Source organism: Thermobia domestica, chromosome 5, assembly GCF_964235325.1.
Source record: "Thermobia domestica chromosome 5, izTheDome1.hap1.1, whole genome shotgun sequence".
Classification (NCBI taxonomy): domain Eukaryota; kingdom Metazoa; phylum Arthropoda; class Insecta; order Zygentoma; family Lepismatidae; genus Thermobia; species Thermobia domestica.
The window spans coordinates 277,957,081-277,973,436 of record NC_137458.1 but is presented as its reverse complement, the minus strand read 5'-3'; the positions used below and the strand labels follow the sequence as shown (position 1 = coordinate 277,973,436).

Below are 16,356 nucleotides of genomic sequence, written 5' to 3'. Positions count from 1 at the left end.
AACATACCTCTGTCCAGATAACGCAATTTTTCTGTGTTGTTGAGAGCGTCTGAAGTAAAGTTTTTGCGTTTATGGGATACGTTACGAAAGTAGGCCGGGAGTTTGAGCAACGTTGTGCCATCAATTTTTTTTTTTGTAGGCCTACAGATTGACGAATCAAGCCACTGCAGCTTATGAAAAGCTACAAAGGACTTACGAAGAACATTCCTTATGCAGAGCACAAGTGTTCAGACGGTACAAGTCTTGTTTAGAAGGCCAAGAAGTGGAAGACGAACGTCGTGCGAGAAGACCATCAACCTCAGAGACGGACGGTAATGTGGAAAGAGCAGGGCCGGCGCTAGAAATTTTGCCGACTTGGCCGGTGCTTTCACATGCCGCCTCTTTAATCCGCAAACCTTATTTTGACAGATGATGTCCAAGTGTCATTTAAAAACATGTATAAAATGGAAAAGTAAACAAAGAAAATTCACTACCTTTCTGGAATGCTTACGTAATATTTAAACGACTCTATACTGACACAATATTCAGTATGCTCGATTTCGCTGTATATATTTAATATACAGCAGCGCATACAGAAAATAAAATTTAAAAAATATACTTTAGTCATGACTAAGAATTTTAATTTTTAGGCTTATTTTATATCAAAAGGCGTTTTCGATAGAGTATGGAGCAAGAAGATAATTAGTAAATCAGATATTGCCGTAAATCTAAGTGATTAGCCTAAGCCTTATAATGCACTAAAACACAATAGAGATTAATAAATTTAACGTACCTTAATTGAAAGAAACTTTTCTTGCTTTGATATAAGCAAATTCCTTTATCACATTCGCGTAGTCCAATATTTCAGCCAATTTGTGTTCTATTGATATCATTGCTAGACCACTCAAGCGTGTTTCAGATATGGAAGAACATAGATAGTTTTTAATAAGCTTAAGTTTCGAAAAACGTCTTTCTCCATTTGCCACTGTTACCGGTAAGATTAACAAAATTCTAAGTGCAACACTGACATTTGGAGCAAAGTTATGTTCATTAATTATTTTTAAAGTCTCTTTTGGTGAACTTTTAGGCTTAATTATAGCGGATAACACTTTCAGTTCATCTTTCAAATTGGGGTTAATATCTTTCTATTCTTCATTTGTTAAAATGCTGGCAAGTTTAGTGCACTTTTGAGACAAAAATTCTGGTGGCAGATTTTTAAAATTACTTATATCGTAAAGTAAATCGAAATACTCGTCGTGATATTTAAGTTGCTCAAACCTTTCTCTTATAGCTAAACGTTAGACCTTTGTAATAAAAATCGATCTTGTATCTTGTTTGTGGATCTTCAATAGTTTCATACTCTGCCTCACACTGAAACTGTCTCTTCTTCTTCGACTTCGAGCTTGCACTGTATTACATATCCGTGGATCATCCATATCTAATAGTGATGCCAACTCTGTCACATCAACTGAGTAAGATTGAAACTTTGCATCATTTCTTCTCTCAAAGTACCCAGATATATTTTCAAGAAATCCTACTGCATCCAACTCATGAGAATCAATGCTTTGAAGATTTTTGCTTACTATGTTTATGTGGAGTAAAAAGTCATATCAGATAACGAGTGAGTAAAGGAAAAGAAAGTAACGCAGCTGGTTTGCTATACACACAGCATCGCAGGTGACCATTCTATCTGTTCTATTGTCATTACTTATTTGAAGTAGGGCATCATAAACTTCCCCTATTTGATAACTGAGTCAGAGCATCAATTCGGCTCTCCCACCTTGTGGTGGTTAATTATATTGAAGTGAGTCTAATATGTTCCTTTAGTATGGCCCAACGTTGAACTGACGCAGAAAAAAAGTCATAAACATTTTTTAGCTATACAAACAATGAAACATTTCTCAAGAAAAAATATGCTGTACCATTTACTATATTCGGAATGAACAATTTGTAAATTGGTCAAATATTCGTTGTTAGAACCTAAATGTCTCTAGATGCTACAAGCTAGAACGGCCTGTCTCTAGTGGGAGTGTACCTTTCGCATACTTGGAGTGGAGCGTTACAACATTACTGAATAGAAAAAAATATAAAAAGGCACCTTGTAATCTTATGCACTCTAGCTCAAAATCTTGGCTACGCCGGTGCAAGGGAAATATTGAACGAGATACCTGTGGCTAGTAGTTTGATAATTGAAAATGAGGAGCAATGCTCTGAATTTCCTGAGTGAGTATTTTCTTGAATGTGAGTGAAGTAAGTTCAATTACATTCTCAGGTGAACACAATTTTATTTTTCTATGTGAGCCTATTACGAAGCATTATATTTTGATAGTATTCTTTTCTTTTTCAAATTTTGCCGCCCATTAGACTTGCCGCCCTGGACGGTGGCACGGCTCGACCCCCCCCCCTCGCGCCGGCCCTGGGAAAGAGTGAAGTCCTTTGTGAGGTAAGATCGCTGATTGGCGATGAAAAAATCACATGTTTACCGTCGATCAATTTGTAACAGGATTTGAACATGAGAAAAGTGTGTGCCAAGATGGTTCAACAGAACCCTGTCACACGACAGTATCCATCAATAAATTTTTGGCAGTGGCCCTTCGTAGTGTAGTTGCTAACACTCACGTCTTTGGTGTGTGCAGTCCCAAGTTCGTTTAATGGTGGGGATACAGTCGAAAAAGTTAAAAAAAAAATTCAGGCCAATCATCCTGAGTGAGGTGTTCCTCATTCACATTAGGCAAATGCCGGGATGATACCTAACACACAGGTACCAGACAGCTTCCTTCCCCAATCCTTTCTTTCTTCCCTTTCCTCGAACAGTGTGATCACCGAGGGAAGTCATTGCACATACTTAACAGGCTAACATGGTCATAGATACCAAACGCCCAGAAATCTAATTCCTAATCCTAATCCTAATTTAGAGCTCGTTCGTGGCTAAGCGGTTAGTGTACGCACCTTTGACGTGGAAGAACCGGGTTCGATTCCAAGCCTAAGTTCATGTGATTCGGATTCCACGTTAATCAGTAAGTTCCGTCTCATGTAGCCTCGCTGCTAAAAAAAAAAAAAGACGTTAAACTCAGATTCAATTCAATCTAATTCTAATTTTTTGGCAGTAAAAAGCATTTTGGTACTTCGGATAATACATAGAGGAGCGTATTTGACAAGTTTAAAGACATTCCAGCTGAAGTCTTCCAGCACTGGTATGAAGAATGAAAAAGCCTCTATCGCTCTATAGTTGCCCAAGGGGACTATTTTTTAAAAAGGGGATTACCTTGATTTTTGAAAACATTAAAAGAAAGTGTATAATTACTTTTCTAACACACCTCGTATTTATGTATTTTGTATTTATAAAAAAATTACGTTGTTAAACAATCGATTATATGTATTGTTGTTTGTGTTCTAACGGTGATAGAATACTTGTTTAATAGTTACACCGATACTCCTAATACTTTCAAACGTACTACTTGTGAAGAATATTGTAACAGTCTGTAGGATGAATCAATAACATAGACAAGAGTTTAGGCCTTCACCTTTTTGCTATAAAAATTGTCGTACATAATTATCATACAAAGTCTTAATAAGATTTTCTCTAAATCTCCAATCACTATAAATAAATATTTTCAGTGTTGGATAAAATAAGTCACCCTCGGCATATAATATTGCCCCGAGTTGAAAGGAAGGTGTCCTAGCGCAAATCGGCCTCAGACAGGACTGGTGACTCCATAGACAGAGCGGCCTGAGAAGATCTATTGAAAGTTAATTCTCCGTAACCGATAAAGTGCACCATTCCTGCATCCACGTATCAAGACCTTTTTACTTCCATACCAAATTGCATTGTTGTTCTGCGAGGCAAATATGAGCATACCAGATATTAGGTAGGGGGGTCATAATATTTTGGTTAGTGAGCATATTTTGGTGTATGCACTAGCAGATACTTACATAAGAACAAAAAAAAAATACAAAATTTACATTATAGAATGCCTGACCTTAGGAGAAATGCTACTAGGATTAAATTGGTGTGAATGAAATGTCTGATTTTACGTCTGAGGAGAAACTCACTTCGGTAACAGCACAAGAGTTGACTAAGCTCACGTGTCTAACTCACACTCTGTAAACGTCCAGAAAACAGGCTGGGATACCCAGACGGTCGGAAGGCAGTGCGCTGTTGAACAAAGTTGTAAGTGTACCAAGGAGAACATATAGTTGCGAGTGACTTTTCTTTACGAATTTAAACTAGAACATTCTGCACAGCAAGCCGAAAAAAAAAAAACTGCATCTGGGCTAGAAATGACGAATAAACGCATCATTCACTGTTAGTTTGTTAAATTTCCTTCTGGTGACACGACATTGCATAATATGCCCTGTGGGCACCTACCAACATCACGTTCGGATGAGCTCCTGAGGAACACCCTTTTAAGCAGATCTTTGGCGAAGTATTCGTCCCACTGCAAGCGGATTAGGCATACGCCATATTACTGTCGTTTGGTGGCACCATGCAATTGGTAATTTGAAATAGTTTGATTCATAGTAGCCACATGAGTTTATACCGGGTAGCAAGGATTGCCGTTTGAAGTGTGCGGTTCACTGACTGTACGAAGTAATCAGGAAGATTTCCTGCATCGGATTCTTTCTGATGAAAAATGGATCTTTTACGAAAATCGTAAATTACCAGGACAGTTGTTAGATTGTGATCAACATCCACAATGGTTTTCAAAACTCATAGAATGTTCTGTTAATTGTATGGTGGCCTATAGTTGTAGTGTTCCACCATGTCTCTCTTCGTCAAGGTGAAACTATCACTGTGGATCATTACAATGTTGAACTCGATGAAATGCACCACAAACTTGTTCTCAACCGCGTAGCAACGGTTAACAGCTATTGCGTCCTCATGTTGCACGTAAACACATACTCACATGTTGCTTAAAGAACGGTGCATTCTCTCCATGAGTTGCAGAATGAAATCCTTCCTTACCCATTATATTCTCCCGATATCTCTCTCACTGATTATCACCTATTTTGGGATCTTGACCTTCCTTGGAGGGAAGACTGTCCTTGATGATTGGGCGGTGTAACGTGCAATTAAGTACTTCCAATAACAGACTCCAGAATTCATTCTCTGTGCAATCCAAACGTACGCTGAGCGGTGGAAAAAGTGTATGGTTACAATTATGGCAACTAGTCCATTTTGTTTAAACAGACGTTGTTTTCTTTCTTTCTTTTTCTTCCTTTGGAAATGAAGCGCCTTGAGCGCAGTTCTCATTCGCCCAACCTCATAGTCTAAAAGTCATCGGAGAGCGAAAGAAGTATCAGCAGCAAGCTACAAAGAATGAGTAAATCAGTGGGAAAAAAAGAAATGAAATATTTTAGTTTAACGTCCCACGATTATGCCCTTTACACTAAGGGAGACGGATGATTAAGAGCCTGACTTACTAGAAATAACACAAAATTTACCATTTTTTCTTTTGCTTGTTTTTCATAGGTGAAAGGAGATAATGAAATGCAACTTACCACAATCATAGATAATGTTATTCTACAACAAAAAATATGAACCTGAAGAATTTTCAGTGCTGCTATCCATAGAAATTACAGTGTTGCCAAAATAACATTTCCAGAAAAAATATAAGTTAAGGCAGTGACTAGAGAAATGAACTCAGCTGTATTTGATTATGTATCATGTTGACTTGGTATTCTGTGAACTACTTTTTGAATAACATTATTATTTAATTTTAATAACCGTATATTAAAACTATTTTGTTTATTACAAACTAAATACAACTATTATTTAAAAAGTAGTTTACAGGATACCAAGACAACATGATACATAATCAAATACAGCTGAGTTCGTCTCTGTAATCGCTGCCTTAGCTTAGATTTTTGGGGAAATGCTATTTTGGCAACACTGTAATTTCTATGGATGGTAACACTAAAATTCTTCAGGTCCATATTTTCTGTTGTAGAGTAACATTATCTATGATTGTGGTAAGTTGCATTTCATTATCTCTTCTCACTTACGAAAAACAAGCAATAGAAGAAATGGTAAAATTTGTATCATTTTTAGTAAGTCAGGCTCTTAAGGCAAGTGAATGATGATGGAAGAATTGCTAGAATGAAGTTGTGGGAGGAAACAGGAGTACCCTGAGAAAATCCAGGGACACTATGTCTCCATCACAAAATTTGCCGGGGATTGAACCAGGGATTCCATGCACGAGATTAAGCGCTTTACCATTGAGCCACCGTGCCTCCAGTAACTCAGTGGAGAATAGAGGACTAAATATATGGAAAACGCACAAAGGTTATAGGCATTTTAAGCTTAATTATAAGAGGAATGTATTGGATTAACAAAGTGTGGGATTTACCAGGTGATTTTTAATTCTGTGGCGTTAAACATTCACATTTCTTTAGTTAACAACTCTTGTATTTTATACTCTAAATTATTTGTTATAAATAAATGTTTTCGTTTTGTTTCAGAAGAAGATGCTAGCCCCGATCAACAGCAAGTTGCTTCAACGAGTCGAGACGATACGTCACCCCAACAACTTCAGCTCAATCGAGAAACGAGGAAGATTGCCGGAAGAAAGAGGACCATCACAATACCTCCGGACGCGTTCAACAATGATCTTCCCCGACAAAAGATCCCACGACCTCCTAATTCGTTCATGTTATTTGCCAACGAATGGCGAAAGAAGCTTGCTGTGCAACACCCACGAGAGAGTAATAAGGAAATCAGCAAAAGGTGAGTAAGCTTCACGTACTACCTATTTATTTTGTTTTTACTACGATGATTATATTTATTATAATATATATTATGTAATATATTAGACCATGCTTAACCCCTATGTGAAAGCAAAAATCAAACCACGTAGCGTAACAGCTCTTTCTGGGCCTGAGCCGCTCCAACGTCAACTACAACTAGTCTAGCGACGAGCCCATAGTTAATGCGCTGCGCTGTCCTATTTCTAACAAGTGTACCAGGATATTTCTAAACCTAGTAGCCGTCACATCTTTTATTCACGTGACTTCCTAGTTTGCGTCACAAAGCTGGGTGGAAAATTGGTAAGCACCTGTTGAGAATCGAAAACAGGACCACACAATGGTAAATTAAACGCTATAACCTCTAAACTAGCGTGTCCCCTTAAGAGCCGGCAGGAGTCAAGTGACCTTGACAAATCGTAGATAGTTTCTCCTTTGCAGTTCAAAGTGTTTCCTTATTTTGGCAACAGATGGGGTTGTCGCTGAAATGCCGTCAAAGCAAATGCACCCGTCCTTTTCCTTCGTTTTCCCCTGCATGTGGTCAAAGTTGGACAGCGTAGGAGGGGGATGGTTACGACTGTAAATGGGACAGAAGAGTGAAATTCTTTTCTTTTGGCTAAAAGAGAAACAGAACTGAAGAAACAAATAAATAAGAGGGACCAACATGATATCAGCCGTCAGCTCCGTGTCAGAGAGCCACTCAAATATCTACAACGGTCACAAACATACCATAGAGAACTAAAGCACTTGTCGCCTGTCTCTTTCTCAAAGGATTCTACCTATGGTAAATAACAGAATAGTGCGGGAAGAATCTGATATAAAATGAAGAACCATGCCAATATTAAAAAAAAAAAAAACACACACGGGAGAGTCGATATTCTAATTTATTTAGGGCCTTCGTGGTTTAAAAAAGAAAAAAAAAACTTGGAATTGAAAGGCAGAAAACCCAGACAAAGATTTGAAATGTATTGACAATGTGAATCATTTTTTTAGTGGAATCCATTTCCTTATTTTCTTTTCAAAATATGACTACCAGATTTACCCTCTCTCTCGCCTTCACATTCGAATGGTCCTGGGTTCGATACCAGTTGCTGACCATCCTGAGTTTTTCCTATTATAACAGGAAAAAGCCGCAATGTTACATTCAGCCTTGGGGGCCGGCTTAGAAGGACAGGAGGGAGCACATGCCCTGCTTGATGTTGGTTTTTATTGGGGGAAATAGACCACTTCATTAACAATAGAATTAAAAGATGTGTCACTCATGTCCGAAATTATTGTCGCATGTCTATAAATATGTTATTGTAGGAATATAATTTGATAACGAATTCACCCGGTATTTCTTATAATGTTAGTATGCGTACAATCGGCAAAGACCTGTATGTGGCAAATCTCATGTCAAAAGAGCAGTAAATAAGAACAATAAAACGAAAACAAAACTTTCGTGTCCATTTAGCAACATTTTATTTTACTCATTCTAATCTTCGTATTTATAATTACTGTATTTTCCAATGAAATTTACCACATATATTTCCCGATTGTACACATAGTATCAGTATTAAAAGTCTCCTGCAAAATCATTATTACATGATATTTTTACAAGAAGACAGTTATAGATATGCGACAATCATTTTGAACATGAGTGTACAAGGATGTAACAGGTGTTTGTTTCAAACATTAAATAAGTGTTTGTATAAATTGAACTTATTTCCTGACGTCATAGAACTAAGAACTGTTGCAGAGCGATGTAAGTCCGGTGACAATACAATATTCCATTCTTACTTTCATACTTTGCAATATATCTATTTATTTTAAAAGCAAATTTTAATATGTTTTTATTTTTAACTTCCTTATCCTAAAATAAATACTAGCCTTTAACCAGCCCTGGTATCCCTGGTTGCATATCACTTTAGGATTTGGAAAAGGTGTCCAACGAATTAAAAAAAATGATAAGACACCTTTTAAAGACATTCTTTTGTTAATAAATTCCCACTAAAAAGTTAAAAATAATTTTGTTTATGCAAGACTAAATAAAAAGAATGGAGCGCGTCATTTTAAGAATTTATAAAGTAACTGTAAGCCTATATGAGAGCGCATCCCTGTTTTTTTTAGTCACGCATAAACATTTTTTTTTTTAACTTTTAAGTGCGACTTGATTAATGAAAGAATGTCTTTAAAATTTGTATTATTATCTTTTTTTATTATTGTTAATGTTTGCGTCCTTGGTATAGGGTGTTTATTTTGGAAAGGTACCGTATGATACGTTTCTACACTACTAGGGTATATTAAAATTTAGTTTCCTATGCGTTACTACATACATTAAAAAGCATATTTTTTTTAAAGAATTACTACCGAATATTACTACCGCTCCGCTAATAAGAGGGAGACAGATTGAGGATACCAAACACCCCTACCGTTGATTGAGAAATATTTAGGTGTCGACACTGATGAGCAACATCTACATATGAATTTGAATGTTTTATGGGCTTTAGACAATTGATTCAGACCGGGAAACATGGGGGACAGAATGTTGGATGCAAGTAGTCCAGTCCCTAGTTTGAATGCCTGGAATGAGTAAGGACTCTTCCCCCCTTGGTAAAACCTGCCGGAATTGGAAGCAATATCAAAGAAACACTGCTTCGAAAAAATAGGGAGCAAACATGCATAAATAGTCAGAGTCGGATTTAGGTTTAGTGGGGCCCCAAGCTGTTGAAGGTAATGGGGTCCTTTATGTGTCCAGATGAACATAGGCACCCTACATACAGCAATGAAGAAACTAGAGATAATTTAGGAAGCAGACTGGTAGAAGGAGCCCTATTAATTACACGAACGTAGGCTACACAGCAGGAAGCACTGTTGCTACGTATATATAAATTTTATTTTATTTTTTTAAATTTTCTTATATTTTAGAAATCCAGTTTTTCTTTAGATTTTGGGGCCCCCAAGAGAGCGGGGCCCTAAGCTATAGCTTGTTTAGCTTACACGTAACTCCGGCACTGTAAATAGTATACATATACAGGCGCGGATCCAAGGGTGGCTATAGAGGCTATAGCCCCCCTTCCCTTGACGCTCCGGTATACACTGGATAAAATGGGCTTCAATCCTGTTTACTCTGGATAAAGAGGCAAACTATGGTTTAGCTCCTCCCTTGATCATATCCTGGATCCGCCACTATATATATATATATATATATGTGTGTGTGTGTGTGTGTGTGTACATGTATGTATGTATATAAATGTGTGTGTCTAGTATGTTGTACGATGGAAGCTGATGAAAGAGCTTTATACCATATTATTCTTGATTTTTTGACAGGTAAACAAAGAATATTTAGGGAATTAACCTATCCTAAAGATTATAATAATGTATCTTATTTTTTCTCTTGCATGTATATTCTTAGTCCTGCAGGAAGTTTTCATTTCTTTCTTGGAATAGATAAACGAAGACTTTGGTTCGGCTTCTCCTTCACAAATTTTTGTCGAAAGGTTGACTTTATCGCTACAAACACAAATTACTTCTCACAGAAACCATCTACAAACACACTGTACTGCTGAAACAGAAACCATCAACCAAAGAGGTCATAAATTTTGCCATTCCTCGTGTTTGAAGTTCCCGTTCTTCACAATGATTTCCTTCCTCCCGCCCCTGTTAAGAAGTTCAAAGTAGATTTTCAAAAGGACTGGCTCCCGCTGAGAAGGAAAGTGGGATGAGGAATGACTATAGTGCCATCTAGCAGTTATACGGCCAAGTACGTGAACACGAAAAAATCTGATTTCTGATTTCTGTAGATTCAATTATGAAGGATATAATTTTTCATCGATTGTGAAATGGATGTCTTTGGAAACAGCGAAAAAATAGTACATTAGCGCACAAATACAAAGATTGTACTTCATTCTCAAAAAAGTCCGGAGTTTTTAGCTCTTTTCCTTACTGTAAAAAAACAGAAGACTTTTCCGCCTGATTTTGATCATTTTCTTATGGGAATTTGGATTATAATTATCTGTATTTATAAGAAGAAAATATCACGCACAGCGTTCAAATTGCACCTTTAAAATGAGATGCATCATATTTAGAGCGCTACTGAGACATTTTTGCGAAAGAACGAAATGAAACCGTGATTTGCCTAAAAAATGGTTGAGATCCCATGTTAAATTGAACACCAATATTCCGGCCGCTGTGGCGCACTCCTTCTCCCTCTTAATTCTTATGTAGAAGATGTAAGACGAGGGTTATGCAAAACGTGGAAAAGAAACAACGAATGATGTGTCTAGGAGATTTATGGTACTGAAACTAAATATTTTACTCTACTTCTGAACGTATTTGCCACAGCCGTTCAAGCGCTTATCATATCATATATCACCTGATATCAGTATTTCAATATCGTCATTATACCGCCATTATATTCAACGAGGTTAGTGACAACAAAATCCCGAAAATGTTTTCCGGACAAAGAGCCATATTTGTAAACAATGTTAATTCAGTTATTTACATGAGCTCCTCCGTGGCTAAGCGGTTAGCGTACGCGCCTGTGGCGTGGGAGACCCGGGTTCGATTCCCGGCGGGAGCTCATGTGGTTTGGATCCCACGTTAATCAGTAGGTCTACGTCTCATATGGCCTCGCTGCTGAACGGGACGTTAAACTCAAAATCAATCAATCAATCAGTTATTTACATGTAGTGGCGTTCCCATGCCGTGAACAAAGCTATGCTTTCTGAAAACTTCAAAGCTAAAAGAACAAACTTTGATATCTATCTAGGTATATTCTTCATTATAACTTTGGAAACATTTCACAGTATTAATAAAACAAAATTGACCAAAGCACCAATTATATATTACTAATACTTGTGTAACAGCTTCAGTAATGTAACATTGCCTTCATCAGACACGTTATGAAGGTGATAACCTGTCGGATGAAGGAAATATTAGATTGCCGAAACTGTTACACAAGTATTGTTAATATACGAGGGCTGTTCAAAAAGTACCAGACGTTTTGGCCTATCGCGACAGTGGGTAGGGCTAGAGTCGCCATCTTACTGTCAGAACGTTGCTACACTCTGTACGCATCCAGCTGTTTTAGCGTGAGGATTGGGACGCTCTTAATGTGCTCTCTGTGACGTGTTACAATGTGCGCTGCAATACAAAATCCGCCTCTTCTGAGGTGCATTCTGTGATCAGGTTCTTGTTGGCAGAAAAACCACAAGCCAATTGAAATCCATGGCAAATTGTGTGAAGTGTACGGACAAGATTAATAAGTGAAGGCCGAGCGTTCTTTTCACGACAACGCACGTTCACATTCGGCCAAGTGCACCCGAGAGCTCTTTGGTAGCTGTTGGATCAGCTACCATACAGCCCAGATTTGGCGCCGAGCGACTACCACCTCTTCCCAACAATGAAGACATGGCTCGCTGCATAACGCTTTGATACTGACGCCGGTGTACGCCAGTGGTTGAAATCGCAAGTGGCAGATTTCTACTGCGACGGTATTGAAAAACTTATTCCACAGTATGATAAGTGCCGTAATTTGCATGGCAATTATGTGGAAAAATAGCTTAAGGGTGTACCTTTCGAATATACATAATATAATTTGGTTTGTTCACTTTGTTACTTTTTATTATTATTATTATTATTATTATTATTATTTCAATACGTCTTTTACTTTCTGGACAGCCCTCGCATATTTAATGCTTTGGTCAGTCTTGTTCTATTAATACTACCTAGATAATATGCTATTTAAAGAAGAGATAAGAAATAATATATCTTGATGTAAAAGTAATGATAAAGTGGATGTTTTTAAATTTTGTAATTTCAGTCATTTTAAACTCAAAGATGACATCACGAGAATACTGTTAAGAATCAGTACAACTCTTCATTTCCTGTTTTACAATGGTATATCATGTTTTCATTTTTAAATTTCCTATATACATTTTAACGTTCGTGGGGGCGCGGTGGCTCAGTGGTAGAGCGTTCACCTCTGGTGCGCGTGGTCCCTGGTTCGTTCCCCGCTCGTGCTAAGTGAACATTGTGGTGGACAAACAGTGTGCATGGGTTTACTCGGGGTTCTCCCGTTTCGTCCCACTTTGTTCATTTCCACCATTTGATTCATTTCTCATCACTGTCTCCTTTAGCCTAGCCGAATAATTGTGAGCCGTAAAACTGAAAGATTTTAACGTTCTTGGGTGAAATAGATATATAATTATGTTCAATTGTCATCTTTTCCATATTTAGGTATTTGGAGAGAAAAATAACACCTACTATACCCCGAACCAACACCAATATTGAGTGTGATTTTCTTTTTCTTTCTGTTTATTTTGTTTCGTTTAACAGTAAACAAAGTGGATGAAGTGGATGAGTGTAGATTAAATCAAACGTCTATAAACCATTTTAGTTTTTCCCCTTTGCTTTATATTATTTGATTCTAACAATTTTTATTGCGCATTTTACAACCTTTTATTTTTTCTATATTGGGCACGGAAATTGTGATGTAGTATATATGATCTGGCAACGCTGGAGGGTCGTTACTCGTGAGCAAGTCTACGAGCAGAGACATCTGACGGTAGTTTCTGTAACAACAATCGCAATCGCCGTGACAGATTCGATTCAGATGCTTTGATCAGAGCGACATTAAATCAATAGATAACACGAGAAAGTGTTGTTTTCTTGAGAAGATGCTATCTTGACAAGTGTCGTTTCATGCTCAAATCCTCAAGTGAAAAACTAGTATGGGATAAGTAAGGTTTTCCAGCAGGATATAATAAATTCTACGGGGAAAAATATTCCGCTGTACCTTTTTTCTATTTATATTCCGCTACATTTTTATCCTTTATAGAGAATATAGTGATAGTCAACTTAGATGTGTTTGGTAAAAGTCGTATAAACATTTGTTGACATTTAACAGCTCTTGAAAAGAACTATTTGATGTTGAACAAATTACCTGTACTTCAGTGTAAGACCGCTATTGAACGTTTGTTAGTCGAAGCGCGCACTCAAATTTTGCCAAGTCTGGTCCGATGATGGAAACGAATCCCATGGTTCTTAAAGTTTATGTTTGTTTTAACAAATAGTTTTGCTATACAATGTCACTTATACAGGGTGGTGCAGTGATACACCGACAAACTGAAATTAATGAACGTGGATTAAAAGGGGCACAATTTTACCGTGAGAGGCGTGCAAAAACCGGCAGAGGCGCCGATGTAATGCTGAATATTTTATGAATGCGGAAATATATTGCTGTCGGGTCAATAGATTACACAGAAAGGAGACCCTGACAAATGCAATGAAGTTTTTAATAGTAGCAGAGTGATGAGCGAGTTACAGGGATCCCTCTGCTACCAGCGATTCCTCCTGTTCGGAATAACGTGTGATGTAATGTATTTTTTCATGCTTTGGACGTTCTTCCGAAACTATGCACTTTTTCCTACATGCTCACTTGAACTTTTTTTTCTTAGTGTGATATGAGCAATCATCTCTTATTTAAGGCCATGTTGTTCAATGGCGCTGAGTTGCTAATGCTCTCTCCTTTGGTACAGGTGATCCCTGCTTCGGTTTCCGATGGGGCCACTCGGTTTCCCCTCGGAAGATTAAAATGCCCTTCAGGCCAGCCATTTTGAGTGAAGTATACCTGCACTTTCGTCAATCACACTAGGCAAATGCCGGGATGATATTTAACAAAAGTCTCCCGTTGGTTCATTCCTTCCCCATTCTTTCCTGCCTTTCTCGCTTATCCGGGTAGTGTGATCGTCAAGGAACGTCATCCCTTACAACTAACTGACAGACTTAAGCCTTTATTTGCCACTGTTGCTCTCAAGCAACATTGCATTTTATTGCGTTATCCGCACGAATTATAACTTCAGTGATCATTTAATTAGCATTATTGCTTTCATACATACAATATTCATATACATGATTTGCGGGTCGCTTCTTTTAGATACCTCTAATCTTCGTAAACAGGGGACAGTCAAATTTAGTATTGTAGAAGCTTTATCTCCTACGTTCCGCGAAAGTTCTTTTTTTTTTATTATCTTTTTATTTGTGGTTTCTTGCTCTGTAGGAAGATATTTCAACGAAACTGTTGCTAATTACTGAGAGTATTCTTATGATGTTTTACCATAATAGGGCAATGCTCAGTAGCAACACATAAGACCTATTTTATGGCAATGCTGCTTGGAAGTAAACATTCTGTATTTTGTAACCAAAGTACAAAAGTACCTTAAAAATTTTGATCAGGAAGACATGGTTCAACCATAAAAGCAAACTAAATATTTTAATGGTAATGTCATCAATGCTTACCAATTAAAGGGTTAAAAAGGCCATAGATTCCGAATGCGTAGAAATACAATCCCTTACTCCTACTATACAAGATGTTCATGAATTCAGTAAAATAAAATTTCGAGGTGATTCCTTATATCAAATGAAAGAAGAAGTTCTCATAAAGAGGGGTTGGAAAAGCCTTCTTTCAGATGCCTTAAAAATTATAGGATCTTTCGGAAGTATTAAAACATTACACAGAAACTAGTGTGCTCTCTATCTAAATATCTTTGTTTCACTGGTGCCCATGCAACGAGTATTCGATTAGCATTGTACTTAATTCCACTTTAGTGCACAAATGTTTTGTGTTGGATTAACTCACAAAGATTACTCGTTGTATCTTGGGTGTTTTTATTCTTTGATAACTAATTGTACCTAGGTAAATATGAATGTGATTTAAAATCATCCTGGCCGACAGGTAGAAACAGGAGGATAATTTGTATAACCAATATGCTTGCAAATACAATGTGATGACTGACTTTTGTATACCAACAGAGTGTCTACAATGTCGTGTTCCGTAAACTTGGAGCTATTATAACCCAGGAATAAAACATGCATTATAAATGCGAATTGCGCACAAAGGAAGTGTGATTCTTTGACATATTTTTTTTCTTCAAAGAGAAATACACCACATTCAATAAATACATATGAGGAGGGGGGAAAATGTCATTACCTATACGGAAAGAAAACGTCCATTAATAATTTTACAAAAATACAGTTTTAGCTTCGCAGAAATACAGTTGTAGCTTCGTTGGTAAAGGAATTCACCTCCTCACGAAAATATAAACAACTCTTTGAAGAACAAAGGTCCTCTTCATTTGAGGACAACATTGCCTCCGCATGGTCATGTGAATCTTCTATTTGGTATGAGACTTTGCAATCGATATCTTAAATGTACTGTACTGTACCGAGAAAATTAATATATGAAAGGCAAAGTATATATAGTAAGTTTGGGTGATTCCGGACAGTCGCTGAATCCGGACATCCTAAGCTAGCGATAATACTGTTCTTCTCATGTGTAATGTGGAGACTTGTTGTGATGCCTATTTGAAGCACTGTTCCTTCGTACAGTTCAGTGCTGAGTAGGAAGTGCAAAGAGTTTTATACGTAGTTTCGACGGTGGGGGAAAGAAGAAAAAACATGAAAGTTCATGCATATTTTTTGACCTGATGTAACTTTTTAGTGGAATATGTTAAGGTTTTACACAAAAGTGGTTGTCAGCAAATGGTTAAGTAAGAAATATCGAAGCGAAGACCCTACTTTACTCGTTGCATATTGGAAGAATACTATTACTTTGCGAGTGCCTGCTCAACGAGTGCTCAAGTGTACAGTGCT

At 37.4% G+C, this 16,356-nt stretch overlaps 1 protein-coding gene across 3 annotated transcripts in view; it reads left to right on the top strand.

Moving 5' to 3' along the window:
- LOC145686646 (uncharacterized) overlaps nt 1-16,356 on the top strand; it is a 272,938-nt gene that overhangs the window by 37,067 nt on the left and 219,515 nt on the right. For 2 of the 3 annotated variants that reach the window (XM_081760124.1, XM_081760125.1), the window contains exon 2: nt 6,442-6,706. In XM_081760124.1, the coding sequence (XP_081616250.1) occupies nt 6,442-6,706 (265 nt within the window). The remainder of the gene's footprint in view (nt 1-6,441; nt 6,707-16,356) is intronic. The other variant, XM_081760127.1, reaches the window with a different exon arrangement.